This window comes from Ursus arctos, unplaced genomic scaffold (genome assembly GCF_023065955.2).
Source record: "Ursus arctos isolate Adak ecotype North America unplaced genomic scaffold, UrsArc2.0 scaffold_13, whole genome shotgun sequence".
NCBI lineage: Eukaryota > Metazoa > Chordata > Mammalia > Carnivora > Ursidae > Ursus > Ursus arctos.
Window position 1 is genome coordinate 32,417,577 of NW_026622797.1, and position 19,337 is coordinate 32,436,913.

The 19,337-nt window shown below is 38.6% G+C and overlaps 2 protein-coding genes across 9 annotated transcripts in view; one reads left to right on the forward strand and one right to left on the reverse strand.

Moving 5' to 3' along the window:
• SAMD3 (sterile alpha motif domain containing 3) overlaps nucleotides 1-11,358 on the forward strand; it is a 43,587-nt gene extending 32,229 nt beyond the window's left edge. Inside the window, exons 7-10 of the mRNA XM_026504792.4 lie at nucleotides 7,092-7,292; nucleotides 10,016-10,187; nucleotides 10,685-10,767; nucleotides 10,993-11,358. Of these exons, the coding sequence (XP_026360577.2) occupies nucleotides 7,092-7,292; nucleotides 10,016-10,187; nucleotides 10,685-10,767; nucleotides 10,993-11,277 (741 nt within the window). The 3' untranslated portion in view covers nucleotides 11,278-11,358. The remainder of the gene's footprint in view (nucleotides 1-7,091; nucleotides 7,293-10,015; nucleotides 10,188-10,684; nucleotides 10,768-10,992) is intronic.
• Nucleotides 11,359-13,570: 2,212 nt separating this feature from the next.
• The window catches only part of L3MBTL3 (L3MBTL histone methyl-lysine binding protein 3), a 111,842-nt gene continuing 106,075 nt past the window's right edge, over nucleotides 13,571-19,337 (reverse strand). For all 8 annotated transcript variants that reach the window (XM_048225982.1, XM_026504788.3, XM_048225979.1 and 5 more), the window contains 3 exons: nucleotides 17,808-17,977; nucleotides 17,526-17,588; nucleotides 13,571-15,378 (listed from right to left, as the gene is read on the reverse strand). In XM_048225982.1, the coding sequence (XP_048081939.1) occupies nucleotides 15,235-15,378; nucleotides 17,526-17,588; nucleotides 17,808-17,977 (377 nt within the window). In that variant the 3' untranslated portion in view covers nucleotides 13,571-15,234. The remainder of the gene's footprint in view (nucleotides 15,379-17,525; nucleotides 17,589-17,807; nucleotides 17,978-19,337) is intronic.

Sequence of the window (19,337 nt, forward strand, 5' to 3'; positions counted from 1 at the left end):
TCTTTGAAATTCCGTGCTTCAAAGCCTACATCTTGGCTTGGACTAGCCACATTTCGAGAGATTGGTAACCTCCCATGGCCACCAGACTGGATGACTCAGAGAAACACACCCTTAGAGGAATTAGGTAAAATGACACTCTCTAGGGAGTACCATAGTAGGCAGGGAGCACGACCCGTTATCTGCTGATGATGTTCAGAGCGACAGTCCCTCAATCTTACATACAGGACCTTTCCATCGTGCCTTTGAAGTAGATTTTTAAGATACACGTATACGAATTATTAAATTTACATAAGATACTTTCTTTGTAAACTTATTCAGATTGCAGGGTGAAGGGCAAAATTGTGTTTAATAAAAGTCAAGGTGAGTTTTTATTCATCTCCGTGCGGAAAAAAGTTATAACTATATTTTGAACCATGCTGTGTCTTACGACTTCAAGAGCCGTCTCAATTTTCTGTTCTAATCTATTAGAAATAGTGTCCTCCTTATTTCCATTCCAGCCATCGGCTTAGATAACTGTGCTCTCTGCTATTCTATCCAACTCGCCCGGAGCTGTAGGTCACGGTGGTGTTGGAGAGGAGGGCCCACTCTGTGGCCAGCACTCGTGTGGTCAGGGAGGTGTGGCATAAGCTCATTATCCAGTTCGGATCCAACTCAAGTTCATGTTCTGGTTAATTTATTCTGATTCCTTTGAAGTCCCAAATGCCACAGATGACTCCTACACTTCCCTTCATTGTGTCTACTCGTTGGTGTTCCTTGGCTAGCTTTGATGTGTTCCCTGCTTCATGCGGGCTTCTTTCCATTACTTCTTGAGCACGTGCCCCCTTCCCCACCCCCACCCTCTTTGCCTACTGAGACAGACACCTAGCAGCCAACTCTGTCGCTGTTGCCACTCCGTAAGATTCAGACTTCTCTCATCCACTGGTTCCCTCTCGTCAGTGTGGACTGCTAAGGGAACCAGCCTGTCGGAACAGGGCCATCCATCTTTTTAGAGAAGTCGGGGGCTACCCTAAGACAGGAACCCCTGCACCGGGCCATCTCCGTGCTTGGAAAAGTCACTTCCCTTTTGACAGCCTCAAACTGCTCATCAGTAAAGTGAGACGCACAGGCCAGAAAATGTCTAAGTTCCTTCTGGCTCTAAGGACACATGAATCATTGAAAGGTGAGAATTTTAAATTCTAAAGCAGCCCGCTATTCCTTTGAATACGGTACTTCAATCTAAGCTACGACCTTCCGATTGTTAGTCCAATCAGGTAGAGGCTTTCCAGAAACTCTACTTTCTGTGACATTTCATGAATTGGGTGCGGGTGTTAGGGGAAGCCTTTCATTATGTGTATACTTGTCTATAAATGTCAATATCACCAATTATAGAACGCCCACTACAGTACAATAAAATGAAAGCTGTTTATAATTACAAAGTTTCCGTTCCCTTTTTAAAAATTAAGATTCTTTTTATTGAAAAACTTCTCATTATATACGTTTGAGACTTATAAAAGAATGCACTCAGCATATGTATAATTTATGGGACAAAATAAATACCATGAACCCAGCCTTCAGCTTTAAAATCCTAACACCACCCATACCTTCGTGTCTGCCCGTCTTTCCTCTCCCATCACCTCCTTTCCTAACCCCACTGCGCTGTACTCTGAATTTTACGTTTCTCCTTCGCCTGTTCTTGAGACATATGTATTTGCCACAGATGCAGGGTATCTTACATTATTTAGCTTTGCTTGTTTTTGCAGCTTACGCAATGATACACCGTATGACTTTTTTCTCACTCAATATATTATCTCTGGGATTCATCCAGGCTCAGTTTAGTTGTGTAGTTCATTCATTTTTATACTGGCTTAAAAATCTACTGTGACAGCAAAACACAGTTTATTTGGATGTTGTTTTATTGACAGACATTTGCCTGGTTTCCAGTTTTTCTTCTATGAGCTATGCTGCTGTGATCGTTCTTCTTGTCTATCTTGGTGTTATGAGCAAGCTCTTTCCAAGGATACACACATAGGAGTGGAATTGCTGGCACCTTGGGTAGGCAAATACTCAACTGTATAAGACGATGCCAATTCTCCTAGGTGGTTATAGACATTTAATCACTGAACGGCTCCTGTTAACGGACTTCTTCCCACCACACCCACGTAAGATACCATTTAGATCAGAGAGCAAGGTAACTCCCTCCTGCCCCAAGTAAGATACCAAAGGATTGGGAGTAAAATGCTACTTGTCCTTATTTTCATTTTAATCATTTATGAGGTTTATCATCTTTCATATTTATAAAATATTCAAGTTTCCCTCTCTGTAAAATGCCATCATGTCTTTTACCTATTTTTCTGAGGCTGCCCTTTTTCTTATTTATTTATAAGAACTCTTTATATGTTCTGTATTCTACTCCACCAGTTGTATCATTGTAAATATTTTCTCCTAGTTGGTGCCTTGCCTTTTGAATTTCCTTATGAACTCTTTTGACCAAAATTTGTAATTTCAATGTAGTTAGATGCATTAATCATTTCTGTTACGATTAGTACTTTTAGAAACTCCTTTCCTACCTTAAAATGAGAAGAATTATTTTTATATATTTTTAAAAATTTAAAGTTCTGCCTTAATGTTTAAGTTCTTAAGCCATGTGTAATTTACTTTCGTTTAAGGTGTGTGGTATAGATGTTTTCTTCTTTTTTTCCCATATGGATAGAGAGTTTTCTGTACCTTTTATAAAATAGTCCTCTTTTCCAGGCATTTGTGGTGTCATCTCTGTTCTTTCCAGAGATCTGTCTCTAGAAGCTCTACAGTGTTGTCTTAGTAATGTTATCTATCCCTGCATGAATATCAACTTTCCTTATTTATATAGTTGTAAAATGTCTTGATAGTTTCCAGTTTCCATCACTACCTAAGACTGCCTTGATTATTATTCTTGGGCTTTTTAATCTTTCATGTGAATTTCAGAATCAGCTTGTTGAGTTCTTAAAACATTAATTTTTAGTTTGATAGATTTTAGATTTTTTGTTCTTAAAACATTAATTTTTGGTTTGATAGATTTTAGATTTTTATAAAAAATATTATTGAATGTATATCTCCATTTGGAGAAAGGTGACTTCCTTATGATACTGAGTTTTTCTAATAGTGAACATGGTAGATCTATTTATTTGTCTCATTAGTATTTTCTAATAATTTTATAATTTTCTCCATAAAGGTCTTGCACATCTTTTATTAGTTGTATTCCCAGGTGCTTTATACTTTTTGTTGCAACTGTAAAACATTACATATTCTGTTTGTTAGCAAATTTGTCTATTTATCTTACATCCAGTAGCTTTGTAAAACTCTCTCCCCAACTCTAATAAATTATATGTATGTCATTTTGAGTTTTCTCTTAAATAATCAAATCACATCATCTATGAATGATGACAATTTGTTTCTATCTTTCCAATTTTTATGCCTTTTGTTTCTTATTCTTATCTTAACTACCCTGGCTGGGATCTCTAGTAAAAGGCTGAATAAGAGTATAGCAGAGCATCATTGTCTTGTTTCTGATTTTAAGGAAAATTCTTTTAAAATTTCACCATTAAAAATGTTAGCTCTAAGTTTTTAGTAGATAACTTCATAAGTTTCAAAAATTTCTCTTTTTATTTTGATGAAAGTTTTTTTCTTTAATTTTAAAGGGATGTTGAATTTTATACAATTTTTTCTGCATTATTTCAAATGTTATTTAAAAAATTTAATTGGTTAATGCAGTATATGATACTTACACATATTTAGATTATCAAGGTGAATTATAGAACTGTTACTATGTCAAAGTTCTCAAAACCTATTTCTTTTTGGTCTAAATCTTTCTATCACAGCAGCCCTAAAATTCAGATTTCAGGGGTGCCTGGATGGCTCAGTCCGTTGAGTGTCTGACTCTTACTTTTGGCTCAGGTCATGATCTTGGGGTTGTGGGATTGAGCCCTGCATTGGGCTCCATGCTCAGGGGGAGACTGTTTCTCTCCCTTTCTCTCTCTGCCTCTCCCTCTGCCCATTCCTTCTGCTCGTGCTCTCTGTCTAAAATAAAAAATCTTATAAAAAATTTTCAGATTTCAGTATGAAAAGTGTGTGAAATATAATGGGTAAGTCAACCATACTTCCCTTTAGTTTACTATAGTTCCTTTAGTAATGTCAGACCATTGTTGTACTTCTGGGTTAAGCTTAAGTTAGCTGTTCCTTGTTCTCAATATTTATAATTTTGTTCATGAATGAGACTGACTTGTAATTTTCCTCTTACAGTGTTCTTTCAGGTTTGGGGAGTCATAGAATGGGTTGGAATCCTTCATAGGATTCCTTTTTTTTTTTCCCTCCCGTGACTTCCTGATATAATTTGCATAAATTTGGAACACTGTGTTTTTGAAACTTTAGTAGAATTTGTCTATAAAACTTCCAGGTCTTGGCATATTCCTTGTGGGAAAACTTATTTTCTAATTAAATTTATGTATGGTTATCGGAATTTCTTTTTAGTCTGTTTGATAAGTTATCCTTTCCTAGAGATTTGTTCACTTAGTCTGTCTTGCTAGTCATCCTATGTTCATAGAAAGTGGGTCTACTTGAAGCTCTCTTATGTTCTTGAAAAGCCCTTATGTAGGAACATTTTAGGCCTATTATTTTTTTCATTTTTTATAAGTGACATCTGCTCACATTCTGATCAGCTAAACAGTTTGCAAACTTGTTAATTCAGGTGCAGTTCAGCTGAGTGTCCCTTTAACAAATTTCTTTCTTTCTTTCTTTCTTTCTTTCTTTCTTTCTTTCTTTCTTTCTTTCTTTCTTTCTGGCAAGAGGCAGTTGTTTATTCGTTATTTTAAAAATATTTTATTTATTTTTAAAAATATTTTATTTATTTATTTGAGAAAGAGAAAGTGAACATGAGTGGGGTGGGGATAGAGGGAGAAGCAGACTCCCCACTGAGCACGGAGACAGACATGGGGCTCAATCACAGGACTCCAGGATCATGACCTCAGCTGAAGGCAGGCACCCAACTGACTGAGCCACCCAGATGGTAGTTCAATTTTTAACTTTTTGAGGCACCTCCATACTGTTTTCCAGAGTGGCTGCACCAGTTTGCATTCCCACCAACAGTTAAGAGGGTTCCCCTTTCTCCAAATCCTCGCCAACACCTATTTTTTTCTTGTGTTGTTAATTTTAGCCATCCTGACAGGTGTGAGGTAGCATCTCATCATGGTTTTGATTTGTATTTCCTTGTGATGAGTGATGTTGAGCATCTTTTCATGTGTCTGTTAGCCGTCTGGATGTCTTCTTTGAAAAAGTGTCTATTCATGTCTTCTGCCCATTTCTTATCTGGGTTGTTTTTTGCGTGTTGAGTTTGGTAAGTTCTTTATAGATTTTGGAAACTAATCCTTTATCAGATATGTCATTTGCAAATATCTTCTCCCATTGGTGAGCTGCTTTTAGTTTTGTTGATTGTTTCCTTCACTGTGCAGAAACTTTTTATCTTGATGAAGTCTCAATAGTTCATTTTTGTTTGTGTTTTCCTTGACTCTGGTGATGTGTCTAGTAAGAAGTTGCTATGGCAGAGGTCAAAGTGGTTGCTGCCTATGTTATTCTCTTGGATTTTGATAGTTTCCTGTTTCACATTTAGATCTTTCATTCATTTTGAATTTATTTTTGTGTGTGTTGTAAGAAAGTGGTCCAGTTTCATTCTTCTGCGTGTTGCTGTCCAGTTTTCCCAACACCACTTGTTGAAGGACTTTTTTTCCATTGGATATTCTTTCCCACTTTGTCAAAGATTAGTAGACCATATAGTTGTGGGTCCATTTCTGGGTTTTCTATTCTGTTCCATTTATCTATTTGTTTTTGTGCCAGTACCATACTGCCTTGATGACTACAGCTTTGTAATATAGCTTTAAGTCCAGAATCATGATGCCTCCAGCTTTGCTTTTCTTTTTCAGGATTGCTTTAGCTATTCAGGGTCTTACAAATTTTAGGATTGTTTGTTCTAGTTCTGTGAAAACTGCTGGTGGTATTTTGATAAGGATTGCATTAAATGTGTATATTGCTCTGGGTCATAGAGACATTTTAACAGTGTTTGTTCTTCCCATCTATGAGCTTGGGCTGTTTTTCCATTTCTTTGTGTTCTCTTCAATCTCCTTCATAAGTGTTCTAGGGTTTCAGAGTACAGATCTTTTACCTCTTTGATTAGGTTCATTCCTGGGTATCTTACTTTTCTTGGTACAATTGCAAAAGGGGTCGATTGCCTGATTTCTTTTTCTGCTACTTCATTATTGGTATATGGAAATGCAACAGATTTCCGTACATTGATTTTATATCCTGTGACTTTGCTGAATTCATATATTAGTTCTAGCAATTTTTTGGTGGAGTCTTTCAGATTTTCTGCATAGAGTATCATGTCATCTGAAAACAGTGAAAGTTTGACTTCTTCTTTGCTGATTCGGATGTCTTTTATTTCTTTTTGTTGTCTGACTGCCCCTCAACAAATTTTTCTAGAAATACTTTCTTTTTGGCTCCTTAGTCTGATCGTCTTGGATTTTTAATAAGTGTATGTGAGGTATTTCCTAGCCATCCACCCCACCCAATGTACTTAAATTTATAGTAAATATAATTGACAGTTGGACGATTTATGTCACAAAATATCCACTGTTATTATTTTGAATTTGGATTTTATGGCATGGTAGTGCACTACAAAAAAGCATTTAAAAAGGAAAAATACAAACAGCAGCAATAACAAAACCTTAATTTAGAACCTCTTTATCTTTTAATATTTAAATGAGTAGAAATAAAAAACATTCCTGTTTAGCATGAACCTTCTAGATAATCTAGGTTTCCACTAGAAGGGTATGTAGAAAATGAAGTAACTCTTGTATCTGTCAAGAGAACAGATTGTAAGTAATGATAGTAAGTAATGAACTATCTGATTTGTTAAAGACTGTCCATTTGTTAACCACAGCCCAGGCCAAGTGTAATCACACTTGGTAACACTCATCTCAGGAGTGAGCTAGCTGTCTGCAATAACAGCCCATGATTCAAGTTCTCGCGAAGTGTTAAACTGCCACTTGAAACATGAAACATACTGATATTTCAAAAACATTTTGCAGGAAGAAACTGTTTGTTTAGATTCTGAGGCAGATGAACATATTAGCTGGTTCCAGCAAGAATATATGAAAACAGAAAAGGACTGGAAAGAAATCGATAAGAGGATGAGCCAGACTTTGGAAATAAGAAGAAAGCTGATTGGCAGCAGAACCCCTCTGAAGGACATTCTTAAAATGTTTCCTTTCTTGAAGTGCCCTTATCAGGTATCTTAATTTGCTTATAATCTCTAGTTTTAATGTCCAAATTGGTTTTTTTTTTCTTTTCCTTTGTAGTGTAACAGCACTATATAGCAAACGGTGGGTGTGAATCTCTGTAGGGTGTGTGAGGCTCCACAGGGTACAACTAGGACCATTTGGTAAGAATTTCTGGAAGCATATTCTAATAACATGCACTGCTGGCCGTCAGATTTAAATATTTCCCTGTCATTGAACATAATGGGGAGGCTGGGGGGACCACTACTTAGGGGTATTTTGACAGTGTGAAACATTTTCCCTTTGCATGTATTTAGACAATCAAGATAGTTTATTAAGGAACCTGTTAGTATGCAACATTACGCAAAATCTATTTCCTCTATGATCCCAAATAATTTCATTAAGTGGTCTTGGAATATATGAAGTTTAATAGGTAAACCAAATACCCTTCCATTTAGTTTAACTAAAGTGGCCATTAAAGGATCCCATTACAATTTTGGCATAATGTTAGCTGTAGTACAGAATGAAAGATTCATCAGTTTTTACCTGGGAACACATTTCATGAAAGAATTCTGTAGTGCAATCAACTATTTTGAAAATAAAAAGTTTCACATGTTATTCTTACTCCAAAAAAAAAAAAAAAAAGACCTTGCCTGCATATTTTTTTCATAATAATATCTATAGCAAACATCTGAGTGCTTACTGTGTAGGTGGCATATTGTCAGTGCTTCACATGGATTATTTTATCTACTTATCTCTCAGCAACATTACCTTAGTTATGAGCTGCTTTCTCTTCATCTTTGGGTTCCTAGGAACAGTAATGATCTACCAAAATGTTCAAGAAATGGTGAGATCCCAAGGGTAGTAGGTAACTGTTCTTTACAGTTTTAGGGAAAGTGATGATTACTTTGATTCCTACCAGTGTGAGTGATGATGAACTGTCTTCTAATGCCACTTTGTCAAAAAAAGTGGGGAGAAAGGTAAGAGAAACAAAGGCAAACATGAAATATTGGGACTTCATCAAGATCAGAAGCTTTTGCACAACAAAGGAAACAGTTGACAAAACCAAAAGACAACTGACAAAATGGGAGAAGATATTTGCAAATGACATATCAGATAAAGGGCTGGTATTCAAAATCTATAAAGAACTTATCAAACTCAACACCCAAGGAATAAATAATCCAATCAAGAAATGGGCAGAAGACATGAACAGACATTTCTCCAAAGAAGACATACAAATGGCCAACAGACACATGAAAAAAAGCTCCACATCACTTGTTATCAGGGAAATACAAATCAAAACCACAATGAAATACCACCTCACACCAGTCAGAATGGCTAAAATTAACAGGTCAGGAAATAACAGAAGTTGGCAAGGATGTGGAGAAAGGGGAACCCTCCTACACTGTTGGTGGGAATGAAAGCTGGTGCAGCCGCTCTGGAAAACAGTATGGAGGTTCCTCAAAAAGTTGAAAATAGAACTACCCTATGACATAGCAATTGCACTACTGTGTATTTACCCCAAAGATACAAATGTAGTCATCCAAAGGGGCACCTGCACCCCCATGTTTTTAGCAGCATGTTCACAATAGCCAAACTAGGGAAAGAGCCCAGATGTCCACTGACAGATGAATGGATAAAGAAGATACAATATCTATATATATGTGTGTGTGTGTGTACACACACACACACACACACACACACACACACACACACACAGGAATATTACACAGCCATCAAAAATGAAATCCTGCCATTTGCAAAAACATGGATGGAACTAGAGGGTATTATGCTAAGTGAAATAAGTCAATCACAGAGAGACAATTATCATGTGATCTCACTGATTTGTGGAATTTAAGAAACAAAACAGAGGATCATTGGGGAAGAGAGGAAAAAATAAAAAAAGATGAAACCAGAGAGGGAGTATAAACCATGAGAGACTCTTAAGTATAGGAAACAAACTGAGAGTTGCTGGAGTTGGGGGGATGCGGTAACTGGGTGATGGACACTAAGGAGGGCATGTGAGCACTGGGTATGATATAAGACTGATGAATCGCAGACCTGTACCACTGAAACCAATAATACATTATATGTTAATTAATTGAATTTAAATTTAAGAATTGTTTAATTAAAAAAAAAGTGGGGAGGCTGCCAGGGTGGTGGAATTCTTGGAGGGGGAGAACTTGGGCAGTGGCAGGAAAAGGTGGTTTTGAGTAAAGGGGTTTCCACACAGGTAAACTGGTTTTGCTTTTACTTTGTAGTCAGATCTCCAGCACTTGTTTCTCACCACTTTTGTCTCTAAAGCTCTCCTCTTTCCCTTTAGAATGCTATGGTTTGGTATTTTTGAAAGTTTGCTTTCTAAAATCTAAGTTTTCTTATTTTCCCTCTTGTGCACTACCTAAAGAAATACAAGGTCCTAGAACCTTAGCTGGTAACCAAATAGCCGAAATATGCATATATATGTGGGAACCCTCATTTAGTTGAGTCTACATGCAGTTTCAATTCTGTGGGTATAGAGGGTTGCTATGACCGTTATTTATCATATTTATTCTTCATTTTAGGCTTCCATTCTTTTCCCCTCCTCTGTCTTTAAGTCTTTACTTCTCCACTAAAGCTACTCAAATATCCTGTATATAAACTAGCATTCAAAGCTTAATATAATCCTAAAGAGTTATTTACTCCTTTACATTTTATACAGTAGCTTTTCTCATGATCTTTTTCTTCTTTTTTTCTAGATGTTCAGAGAATTCCAACTTCTTACGAGAACAGATATTTATAAGAAAACAAAGCACATTTTGGAATCCTATTCAGAAAACATACTGACTTCTTTTTCAGTGGTGGACAATCCAATCAATATTGCATTGCAAGAAAAAATGAAACAGCACACAGATGAAGACATGTTGAAACGTTAGTAAGCCTGGGGGTGGGGCAATCTGGTCTTAGTTATCTGTATAATTCAGGATAATTAGAAAAGCTCTGGAAATAAGTAATTCAATGAAACAACATGCAGGATAAAAAAAAAATCTCAAATAGGAGTAGTTTAGGTATAGAATTAAAAGTACACTTGATATTATAAAACTATATTTAGGGAACTAGTAACCTGTTAATTTCATAATACAAATCACAAGGTTAAGCATGCTAAAATCTTCCTGGCTAATGGACAGAGAGTACAGGGCTCTTATCTTCCCCTGGCCATGACCTGGAGGGCAGAACACGAGATCTGGATGTTTATTTAAGGCGATGTTGGTTAAATGGTTGCAAAACACTAATGCAGTAAGACCAGCTTATTCTCTGTAGAAGAAAATGATTAAAGAAAAAAAAAATCCATGTTTTAAGACCGGCTTTTGCTTATGGTTGGCAAAACCTTATTTTTACTTGGACTTTAAGTATGATTGTTTTGGCAGATATGAAGATGACAGCCACATGTTTGCTCCTACCAGATGTTTTTGGGGATGATCCTAGCCTTTTTGTCATTGTGAACAAGAAGGTATGAAGTATTGTCAATGTTTATTGGGTTTGACATTTCACATCTTCATAGAATAATTTATTTGCAAACAGGGTGGTAGTGTCTTTTGAAGTCTGGTTTTGTCATATTTACAAATATGCTGCACTACAACCAGCTCATTTACTGTAATATGGTTAATCGGTGCCCTTTTATTATTTAGCTATTATCCATATCACAGAGTGGTGAGTCGTATATCTATTGTTTCAGGTGCAAGTTTCTACACCCGTGTTAGAAGTCAAGAACCCTTTCAACATCGGTGTCTGCGAATTTTCTTTGTATTTAGAAAAAGAGAAGCTCACAAAGGTAGACGACTGTGTTATGGCCTTGGCTGCTCTCATAGCTGCCTACCATGTATTTGGAGTTGAGTGTCCAAGAAGACTGTCCCAAACCCTCAACTTCCTAGAGACGCTGATTTTTGATATGCACTGTCCCTATTTTCCTTCTGTGAAAGAAAAGGAAAAGGAAGTAGGATTTCAACCCCCCGTTACTTAATGGCATGCCAAATATTGCATCAGAATGATCTCTGGGACAGCCGAAATTTTATAAAAAAGATTGTTTTGACTTAGCATTGGAGGTAGGTGTTAAAAAATTGTTTTGTCTCAAAGATGCACATGAATTTCAGTACCTTCTGTCTTCATGCTTAGATACTGAAAATTCGTTGTGAAATTCTGTAATAAAATACTATGTTACAGAGCTGTTTGAGTTCTAAGAAATTCAATGATCCAAACAAGTGGGAGGGGCACAGGGAAAAGGAAAGAGAATCTCAAGTAGACCCCTCGCTGACCGTGGAGCCCAATGCAGGGCTTGATCTCATCACCCGGAGATCCCAACCTGAGCTGAAACCAAGAGTTGGGTACTTAAGTGACTGTGTCACCCAGGCACCCACCCGCCAAGCTACACTTTCAAGGGTGCTTTAGTTTTTGAAAGACCCTACACTTCAGATACACTCAAATCCTCTGATTACGGTATGACACCTTGCACTTGGCCCAATATGCCCACTGTCTGAAGACTTAATGCCCAGGACTGTACATTTGCAGCCTGTGGGCTGCCTCTTTGGTCTGAATATGGCTTGGAAACATTTTAATCTTCAACATTTTAGGAAGATGCACATACTCCCCAGTTCTCTTTCCCCGAGCTGACCTGCCTGGTCCCAGGCATTTTGGTTTCCTTCAACCACATTTTTTTTTTTTTTTTTAAGATTTACTTATTTGACAGAGAGAGCAAGTGCACAAGCAGGGGGAGCTGTGGGCAGAGGGAGAAACAGGCTCCCTGCTGAGCAAGAAGCCTGATATAGGACTCGATCCCAGGACCCTGGGATCATGACCTGAGCCGAAAGCAGATGTTTAACCGACTGAGCCACCCAGGGTCCCTCCTTCAACCACATTTGTCAAGAACAAAGGCTGCTCCATTCCTGCGGTCTCCTCACTGCTGGCTGGTCTCGCTGGCACAGGTTTCGATCATCTGTGACCTATGCAGTCTCCACCACTTCTGTCCCTTGACAGTGATGGCCCCATTCTGGTCTCCTCACGCTGCTTCTACTTTTTCCTGGCTTTGATGTCAGGTGTTGGCGTGTGCCCTGGCTACTGCTCGGGTTTGTTTTGTCTGTAACATGGACCTAGTTTTTCCCGCCCAGAGTCTTTTGAGCACCAGTTTCTAGTTTTTGGGTTGGCCTCTTCCTCGACTTGCTCTCCTGCCTGTCTCAGAAGTCCGGGTCCTGGTTCCTCATCCACCCAGCTCAGAGTTCCATGTTGTAATTCCATGTGTTCTGTTCCTAAAGATGGTACCTAAGTAGTTCTTAGGTCTGACAAGACTCAGTGCATTCTTTTCCAGTATTTTCTAAGGACACATGACAACAGTTTCGAGGTGCTCCTTGATAATCACCATCACAGTATCAACATAACCTATCAGTTTTGACAGAACAAATTGGTTTAGAGACTGAAGAGTCTAGAAAATGAAATGTCCATCAGCTGCCCATGTCTACAATGACTATTCATTAACTGCTTCGGTGAGAATGGACAGGCAGGGTACCAATTCAGTACATGTCGATTTCACCTCTACTAGTCCCTAATTCCATTGTTTCCATTTCTTCCCTTTCACTAGAATGTGCCTTTAGTTCCTTACAAACTTTCCTCTATTTCCCTAGTGCCCCCACCCCCATTTTTTTAGTTCCACAATCTTAGTCTTCCTCTCCCAAATGAATTTACCAAATTCTTAAAGATTCTTTTCCTCAGGAAGTACACAGTGTCTGTGGCTGAAGGTCAGTGAAAGCCTCTCTTCATGCCCATAGGCTGGGGAAGAGAGAGGGGCGGAGCTGCAGGAACATTGCAGTGAGGTTTGGCTCTGAACACGGCGGGCATGAGCAGACCATGAGGGCAAATTCACTTAAGCTTTACTGTCTCTTTCCACGGTGCATCTGTCCCCAGTGCCCAGCATGGCCCTACCACTTGGGAAATACTCCTATTGTTGACTAACGTAACTCTGTTTTCTTTGGAATCTGAGTCTATTGAATCTAGAAGTTGCAAATTGGCAGCCTGTAGTTACATTTCAACCTGCAGACAGGTCCCATTTGCCTTACACAATGTTTGTAACTTTTTAACAATGTCTCTAACTTATTTACTTACTTATTTATCGTTGTTCTTCTCATCACCTGGGACACAGTTTGACAATTTTGAATCCTGCAGCTTCATTACATAGTGAGGTAATGCCCAAATCTTTGACACTGTTCCTGCTCTCATTTGCCTGTTTGACAAGCTTTCTAAAAAAAGCATTCATATATTAAAAAAAGTATCTGCAATTAAGATTTTATTTCATTCATGTCAGATATAACAAGTGCAACTTGAATGTACAAATGCTGAACAGAACATAAAAAAGAAAAAAAAATCCAACAACGAAAAACTTATTTAAGTAGATTCATGCAAAGAAATGAAAGGGACATTGCAGATGCCGCAGTCCTTTTGAATTATGACAAATGCAAAGGACTGCTAACAGACTCCCGACAGGGGACATCAAAGGGAGTCCTACACCAGAAAAAAGGAGGGCAACTAAGGAGAGAGGTGGAACTTGCCCCAGAATTCAGGCAGCATGCTACAAACTTACTCCCTACTCTTCTAATAGCCCTCGAATAAATGGCCCATCCTAGAAGTAGACATTATATCCAAAGGCTGATAAAATCATTTACCTTTTGTGTTGGAAAGGCATTCTCAGAAAAGAAACATTACTGCTAGCAGTTTATAGGTAATCGAGGGCTTTCATTTAAAGTGCATCTGTACATTTATAAAACTTAGGTGAACTGTTCTACAGAGAAAGGAATCTTTCCAAATGGAGGTTCTTGAATAATTGCTTTGGGAAGTTGCCCCCTGGATCTGTGAGCATTTAGAATCTCTGTGCTGACTGCTACTGCTCCCTCAAACCCTACCTTTTCAGTAAAATCCATATACTCTCTCTCTTCAGCCAACCCAAAGAAAACCTTTGGGTCTGGAGGAAGAAGATCTGGGACACAGCTCTTTATGGATTAGTGTTTCCATCGACAGAACGACCCCTTCAGTTACTTCATTGGCAATTAGAGAGAAACTCAAGATCATCTCATAAATAGTTCAAGATCCTTACAAACACCCCCCCCCCCATATAACTGCATTTTCCTTTGATACCACTGGACTCTTGTAAATACATAGGGCACCACAATGTGTAAGACTGATGCCATTCAAATACATCACCTAATTTATTTATATATTTTATTTTTCAATTCCATTATTTATATACACGTTTTTGGTAATTATAGTAAAGATGCTGGTGAAAAGTAATTTGTTTAACATTTCATAATGCGTGCAAAAGTAAAAACACTGATTTAAAGAAAAGTAATTTTTACCACCGTTCAGCCCCAACAAATTATGACAAGCAGTTAGGCAATATCATGACTTGCAAAGTTATACTTAGCATAATGTTGCAATTCAAAATATGGCACAGAATGAACAATACAGGTAACAGTCCCACTGGCGAACCTCAGCCAGGTTTTGACTAATTTGGTTTCAGTTGAAGTTGGATTATATAAAAAGGTTTCTGAAAGTACTGGAAAAGAGACAGTGTGCATGAAAGAGAATTCAACAATGTTTACAAAATGCCAGAAGTTCTTACTCTGACCCCCCCTTTTACCATAAATAATTAACGAAGTCCCCTTCCCCCCACCCCCCGGCCTCAAAAAGATGTACAAAGATAATTTTAGCTCAGTGAACAGAACCAAAGGATGACCGCTGTTAGACAGTACTTGGTTAAAAGCCGAAGGACTTTCATAAGGATTCGTATATATTGTCTCTTGAGGAATATAAATAATCTGATAGCATTGCTCTTTTGAGTTGTGGAGACTTCTCGCGTAGGAGTTGTAACTGTCCTTGTGCTTTGAATAAAACATGAGCTTTAAAGCAGAAAGCTGATGGTATTCAAAATTCACCATCTTCAAAGTTCATTGTGAGAGTTCTTCTCTGCAGCTTTGAACATCAGGATAGAATTGAAAATTTTGAGAGCAGGGCCCAACTTAATGCTCATAATTTTAACAATGTCTGTTTGGGTCATAAGCAGAAAGGCTTCTCCATCAATTTGCTAAAATGGGAAGAAAAGACAAAGAAGATTATGAATCGATCGGATGTGCGGGTGTGGCAAAGAGCCGAAGCTGAGTTACCAGCTGTTTCCTGCCCAGCACCACGAGAGTGGCACAGACAGGAGCTCGGGAACATGTCCTGATTAAGGAACCTTCCTCATCGGCAGTAACCAAATGTGGACTGGAAGCAAAGTAAAGACTCAGTCACTTGAAAAATCGGCCTGCAGGGCAATGGAAGACGCCTGTATCTCCCTGTGAAGACTCTGACTTAGGCAACGAGTCAGGACGAATTTGGAGAACTCTGGGCGTCTTAGATCCAGTCCCATTATGGTGGATTTTCAAACGAGAGATGAGAACAAGCACACAGCTGTTTGTGGATATAAACAAAGGAATTCAGGCAAATGCGTCGGATGCACGCTTTTTTTTTTTAATTAGCTTTCCGCAATGAAGACAAAAAACAGTGATAAATAACATTCATTTTTAGAGTGGCTACAGTTACTGTTCGTGTTCAGGAAAGGAGTAGTTACTAACAGGGGCAGTCAACAGCGTAGATGGAAACACGAGAGGAGGGCGGCGAACGTGGTGTGAACTGCCGACTGCGCCGGTTCCCCCACTACGCGGGTAGCCGTGAGCAACACCCTTCTGCTCTCTGGGTGTCTTCTGATCTGAACTTGAATCTTAAACTAAGTAACAGAGCAAATCCACATGGACTGTCGAGATAGCAACAGAACCAAAAACAGGATTTGCAAAATGGATGTACTATAAATTTACTTTAAAAAGTTTTATCGTTTTCACAGGTAATAACTACATGACTGTTTTTTCAAAGAACGAACAACAGCTCCCTGCAGGTGTCTAAATCTATTCAGCGACTGAAAATTAACGGACAGTGGTCCACGAAGACACTTAGAATTTAGGAGTTAAGGAAAGAAACTCAAGATCTGAATAACTGTCAATTAAAGATCAACTAAAAAGAAGAAACAACATTCTTGCAATCACACATAAATCAGAAAAAAAGGATGTTGAAAATCAGATGCCTGTTTTAATAGGCATCCATCTAATGCGTAACGATACCCCTTAGTGTAACTACACTGACGCCCAGTGCTTGGATTCTTAGCTGTCCTGATGTGCCTGCGAGGCTCCTGACTGAAAGGGTGCTATTCTTAGCCGCTGAGGCTAAACACAGAGGCAAACACGGCATATAGACTTACAACTGTAGACAGCAGATGTGGAGAAAGCCTTCTGAGATCACTTGGTCTTCTTTCTACCTTCCGATAGCCAAGACTGAGACTGATAATTGACTGCCCTGCCTGGGGGAGCTGACAGGCAAGGGGCTTATTCTTAAAGGTCTCTAGTGAGAAAGTCTCCTGCTGTACTCTAATTGCATTACTTCTGTGTAGTTAAAGCCAATTTCTTTTTTGTTCTCATGCTTAATATAGGTCACAACATTATTAATCATCTCTTATATTGAAGTTTTGGGCAGCCAGATGAAAACAACTAATATAATAATGTCCCAACTGCAGACTGTAACGGATATCAGTTATTATAAACATTACTGAGACAGGTATAAGATCTAAAGGGTTATTTAGCAGTAACGGGAATATTTATTATAACATTAAATGAATTTAATCTTGGTGTTGTTAAAAGGATGCTTGAAAATAAAATAAAGGGAACTCATTTCACATTATTAAAAATAAAATGTTGCTTATTTCTCTCTGGGCTATAAACTACGTAAATGCATGCTATTAAGTTTTCTCCGAGTGTGTGTGTGTGTGTGTTTAAACATTAGGCTTCATGCTGGGCCTGAACCCACGACCCCCAGATCAAGACCTGAGCTGAGAGCAAGAGTTGGGTACTCAATCGACGGAGCCACCCCGGCACCACCCACACCCCCTTTTAAAATAATGAGTCTCGTGCTACTGCTGTGGAGTATCATAAAATGGTACAAACATTGCTGCTGCTTCTAATCTTACACAAAGACATTTTTATACAAATGACTATTACTGCTCTTTAGACAACTGCATACCAATCCGTCAGTTTCAACACAATCCATCTCTTCCCTCTTTGGCCGATTCAAAATATTTCACCATTCACTGCATTTCAGTGCTTTGATCCCATTAAGTAACATACTGCAATTTAGTGGAATACTTACTTCATCTTTAAATACCTTTCCGTGTTCTTCGCACCCAGGTAAGCTCTGTATGAATTCGGACACCTGTCAAAAATAAGAAAAAAAGTCAGGTTTAAAAAAGAAGTCAGAATCGAAGTGCAACAGGTTCAAAATATTTAACCAATATGTTTTAGTTGTTTTTCTCAGAACAATTTCTTTTCTTTCAGAAAAAAAAGACTGAAGCCCACACACATTCATTGGATCCACCCCCGAAGAAAGTGTTGCTTTATCTGGTCCCTGGTAGACAAAGGAAATAAACTATACCTCATCTGTGCTCCATTTGGAAACTTTACTGGCAGGGATTCCAGCTACGGTGGGCAGAAGCTTGCTCTGCTGCTCCCAGCGCAAGGGCAGACATGGAATCGGGGACTTAAAGGACAGAAAGACAGCGGATCGACGCTGCCCCTGCTGTACGCTAGGTTCTTCCCGGGCACCTGGTTGGTTGAAACAAATGGGAAATCACACTCTGGAAAAGCAGCAAAAAGAAAAAAAAAAAAATCCCCAAATGCCACGTGTCTCCCCCAAATAATGGTGGGGGGGCGGAGCTTAGGTAAAGCATTGCTTCCTTTCAACGTTCTATTCACTGAATAATTACACTTTCCTTTTTCATTACTGAAGGTCACTGTAAGAAACAACATGTAAATTCCACTCACATGTTGATTGCATTAGCCACTATGGAAGATGTGTCATGTTAGCAACGCTGCCTCTTTAATGTTTCATGAAGACATTTGCCTCTGAGCTTTACTGGAAGGGAAAATGACTCTCACCTCAAGGAAGAGTTTTGTTTCCCTTTCAGCTGTGGATGTCCTAAAGGTAACAGCCAAGTCGTGTGCTCAGGTCCTGCCGCTGTGGTTACCCTGTGTTATTACGCCCCTTTCCTTTTATCTCAGCCCTGCATTCTTCTTTTGATTTCTGACTTTTGAAATAGCCAACTTCATTTTTTTTTGACAGGGATATGAAATTATTGCAATAAAAATAAAACTGCAGAAAGGCAAATGCTTTGATCACTCTTATATTGGTGGAGATCAAAATTAAAGGTACAGAATATTCCATTTATCTGTCAGATTTTCTGAATCCAAGCCTATTTACGGCTGCTCTCCTAAAATCACCATTTTTTAGCAAATGATTTTATGTCACTGGGACTCCTAAAGTTTGCCAATAATTATCTCCTTAAGATCCTTTAGAACATAAATCTTCTCTGGAAACTATTTACACAAAGCCCATCCGAAGAAAGGCACCTCCCCTAACATTTACTCTCCGCCACCCCTACACCAGGTCACAGTTACAATGATACTTCAATTCTACCACATATCTTTGCCAAATGGTTACCTAGTTTAGGCTTTTGTATCTCTGAGAAAATTTTAAGCTATTTTGTATCTCTAAGAATATTTTAAGGTTTTTTTCTTTGAAGAGTAAGATTTACAGAAACGTAGACGAATCGTAAGAGTAACAGCTCAAAGAATTTTCACAAAGTGAACACACCCATGTACCCAACACCAGGATCAAGAAACAATATGGCAGCACACCCAGAGCCTTGTGTCCCCTTGTAATCACACCCCATCCAGCAAGGCTAACCCCCTTCCCAATTTCCAACACCATAGGTTCTTCACCCTGCTTCTGAACAACATTTAGATGAAAACCTTGGTGTTCGGCTTCTTTCTCCCAACAGCACGTCTGTGAGACTCACCCACATTGCTGCCGTATGTGGTTTCGCTCACCTGCTCTTTGCTGTGTGGTTTGTCATTGTTATAAATACTCCACAATTAATTTGGAATTAATGGGCAGTGGAGTTAT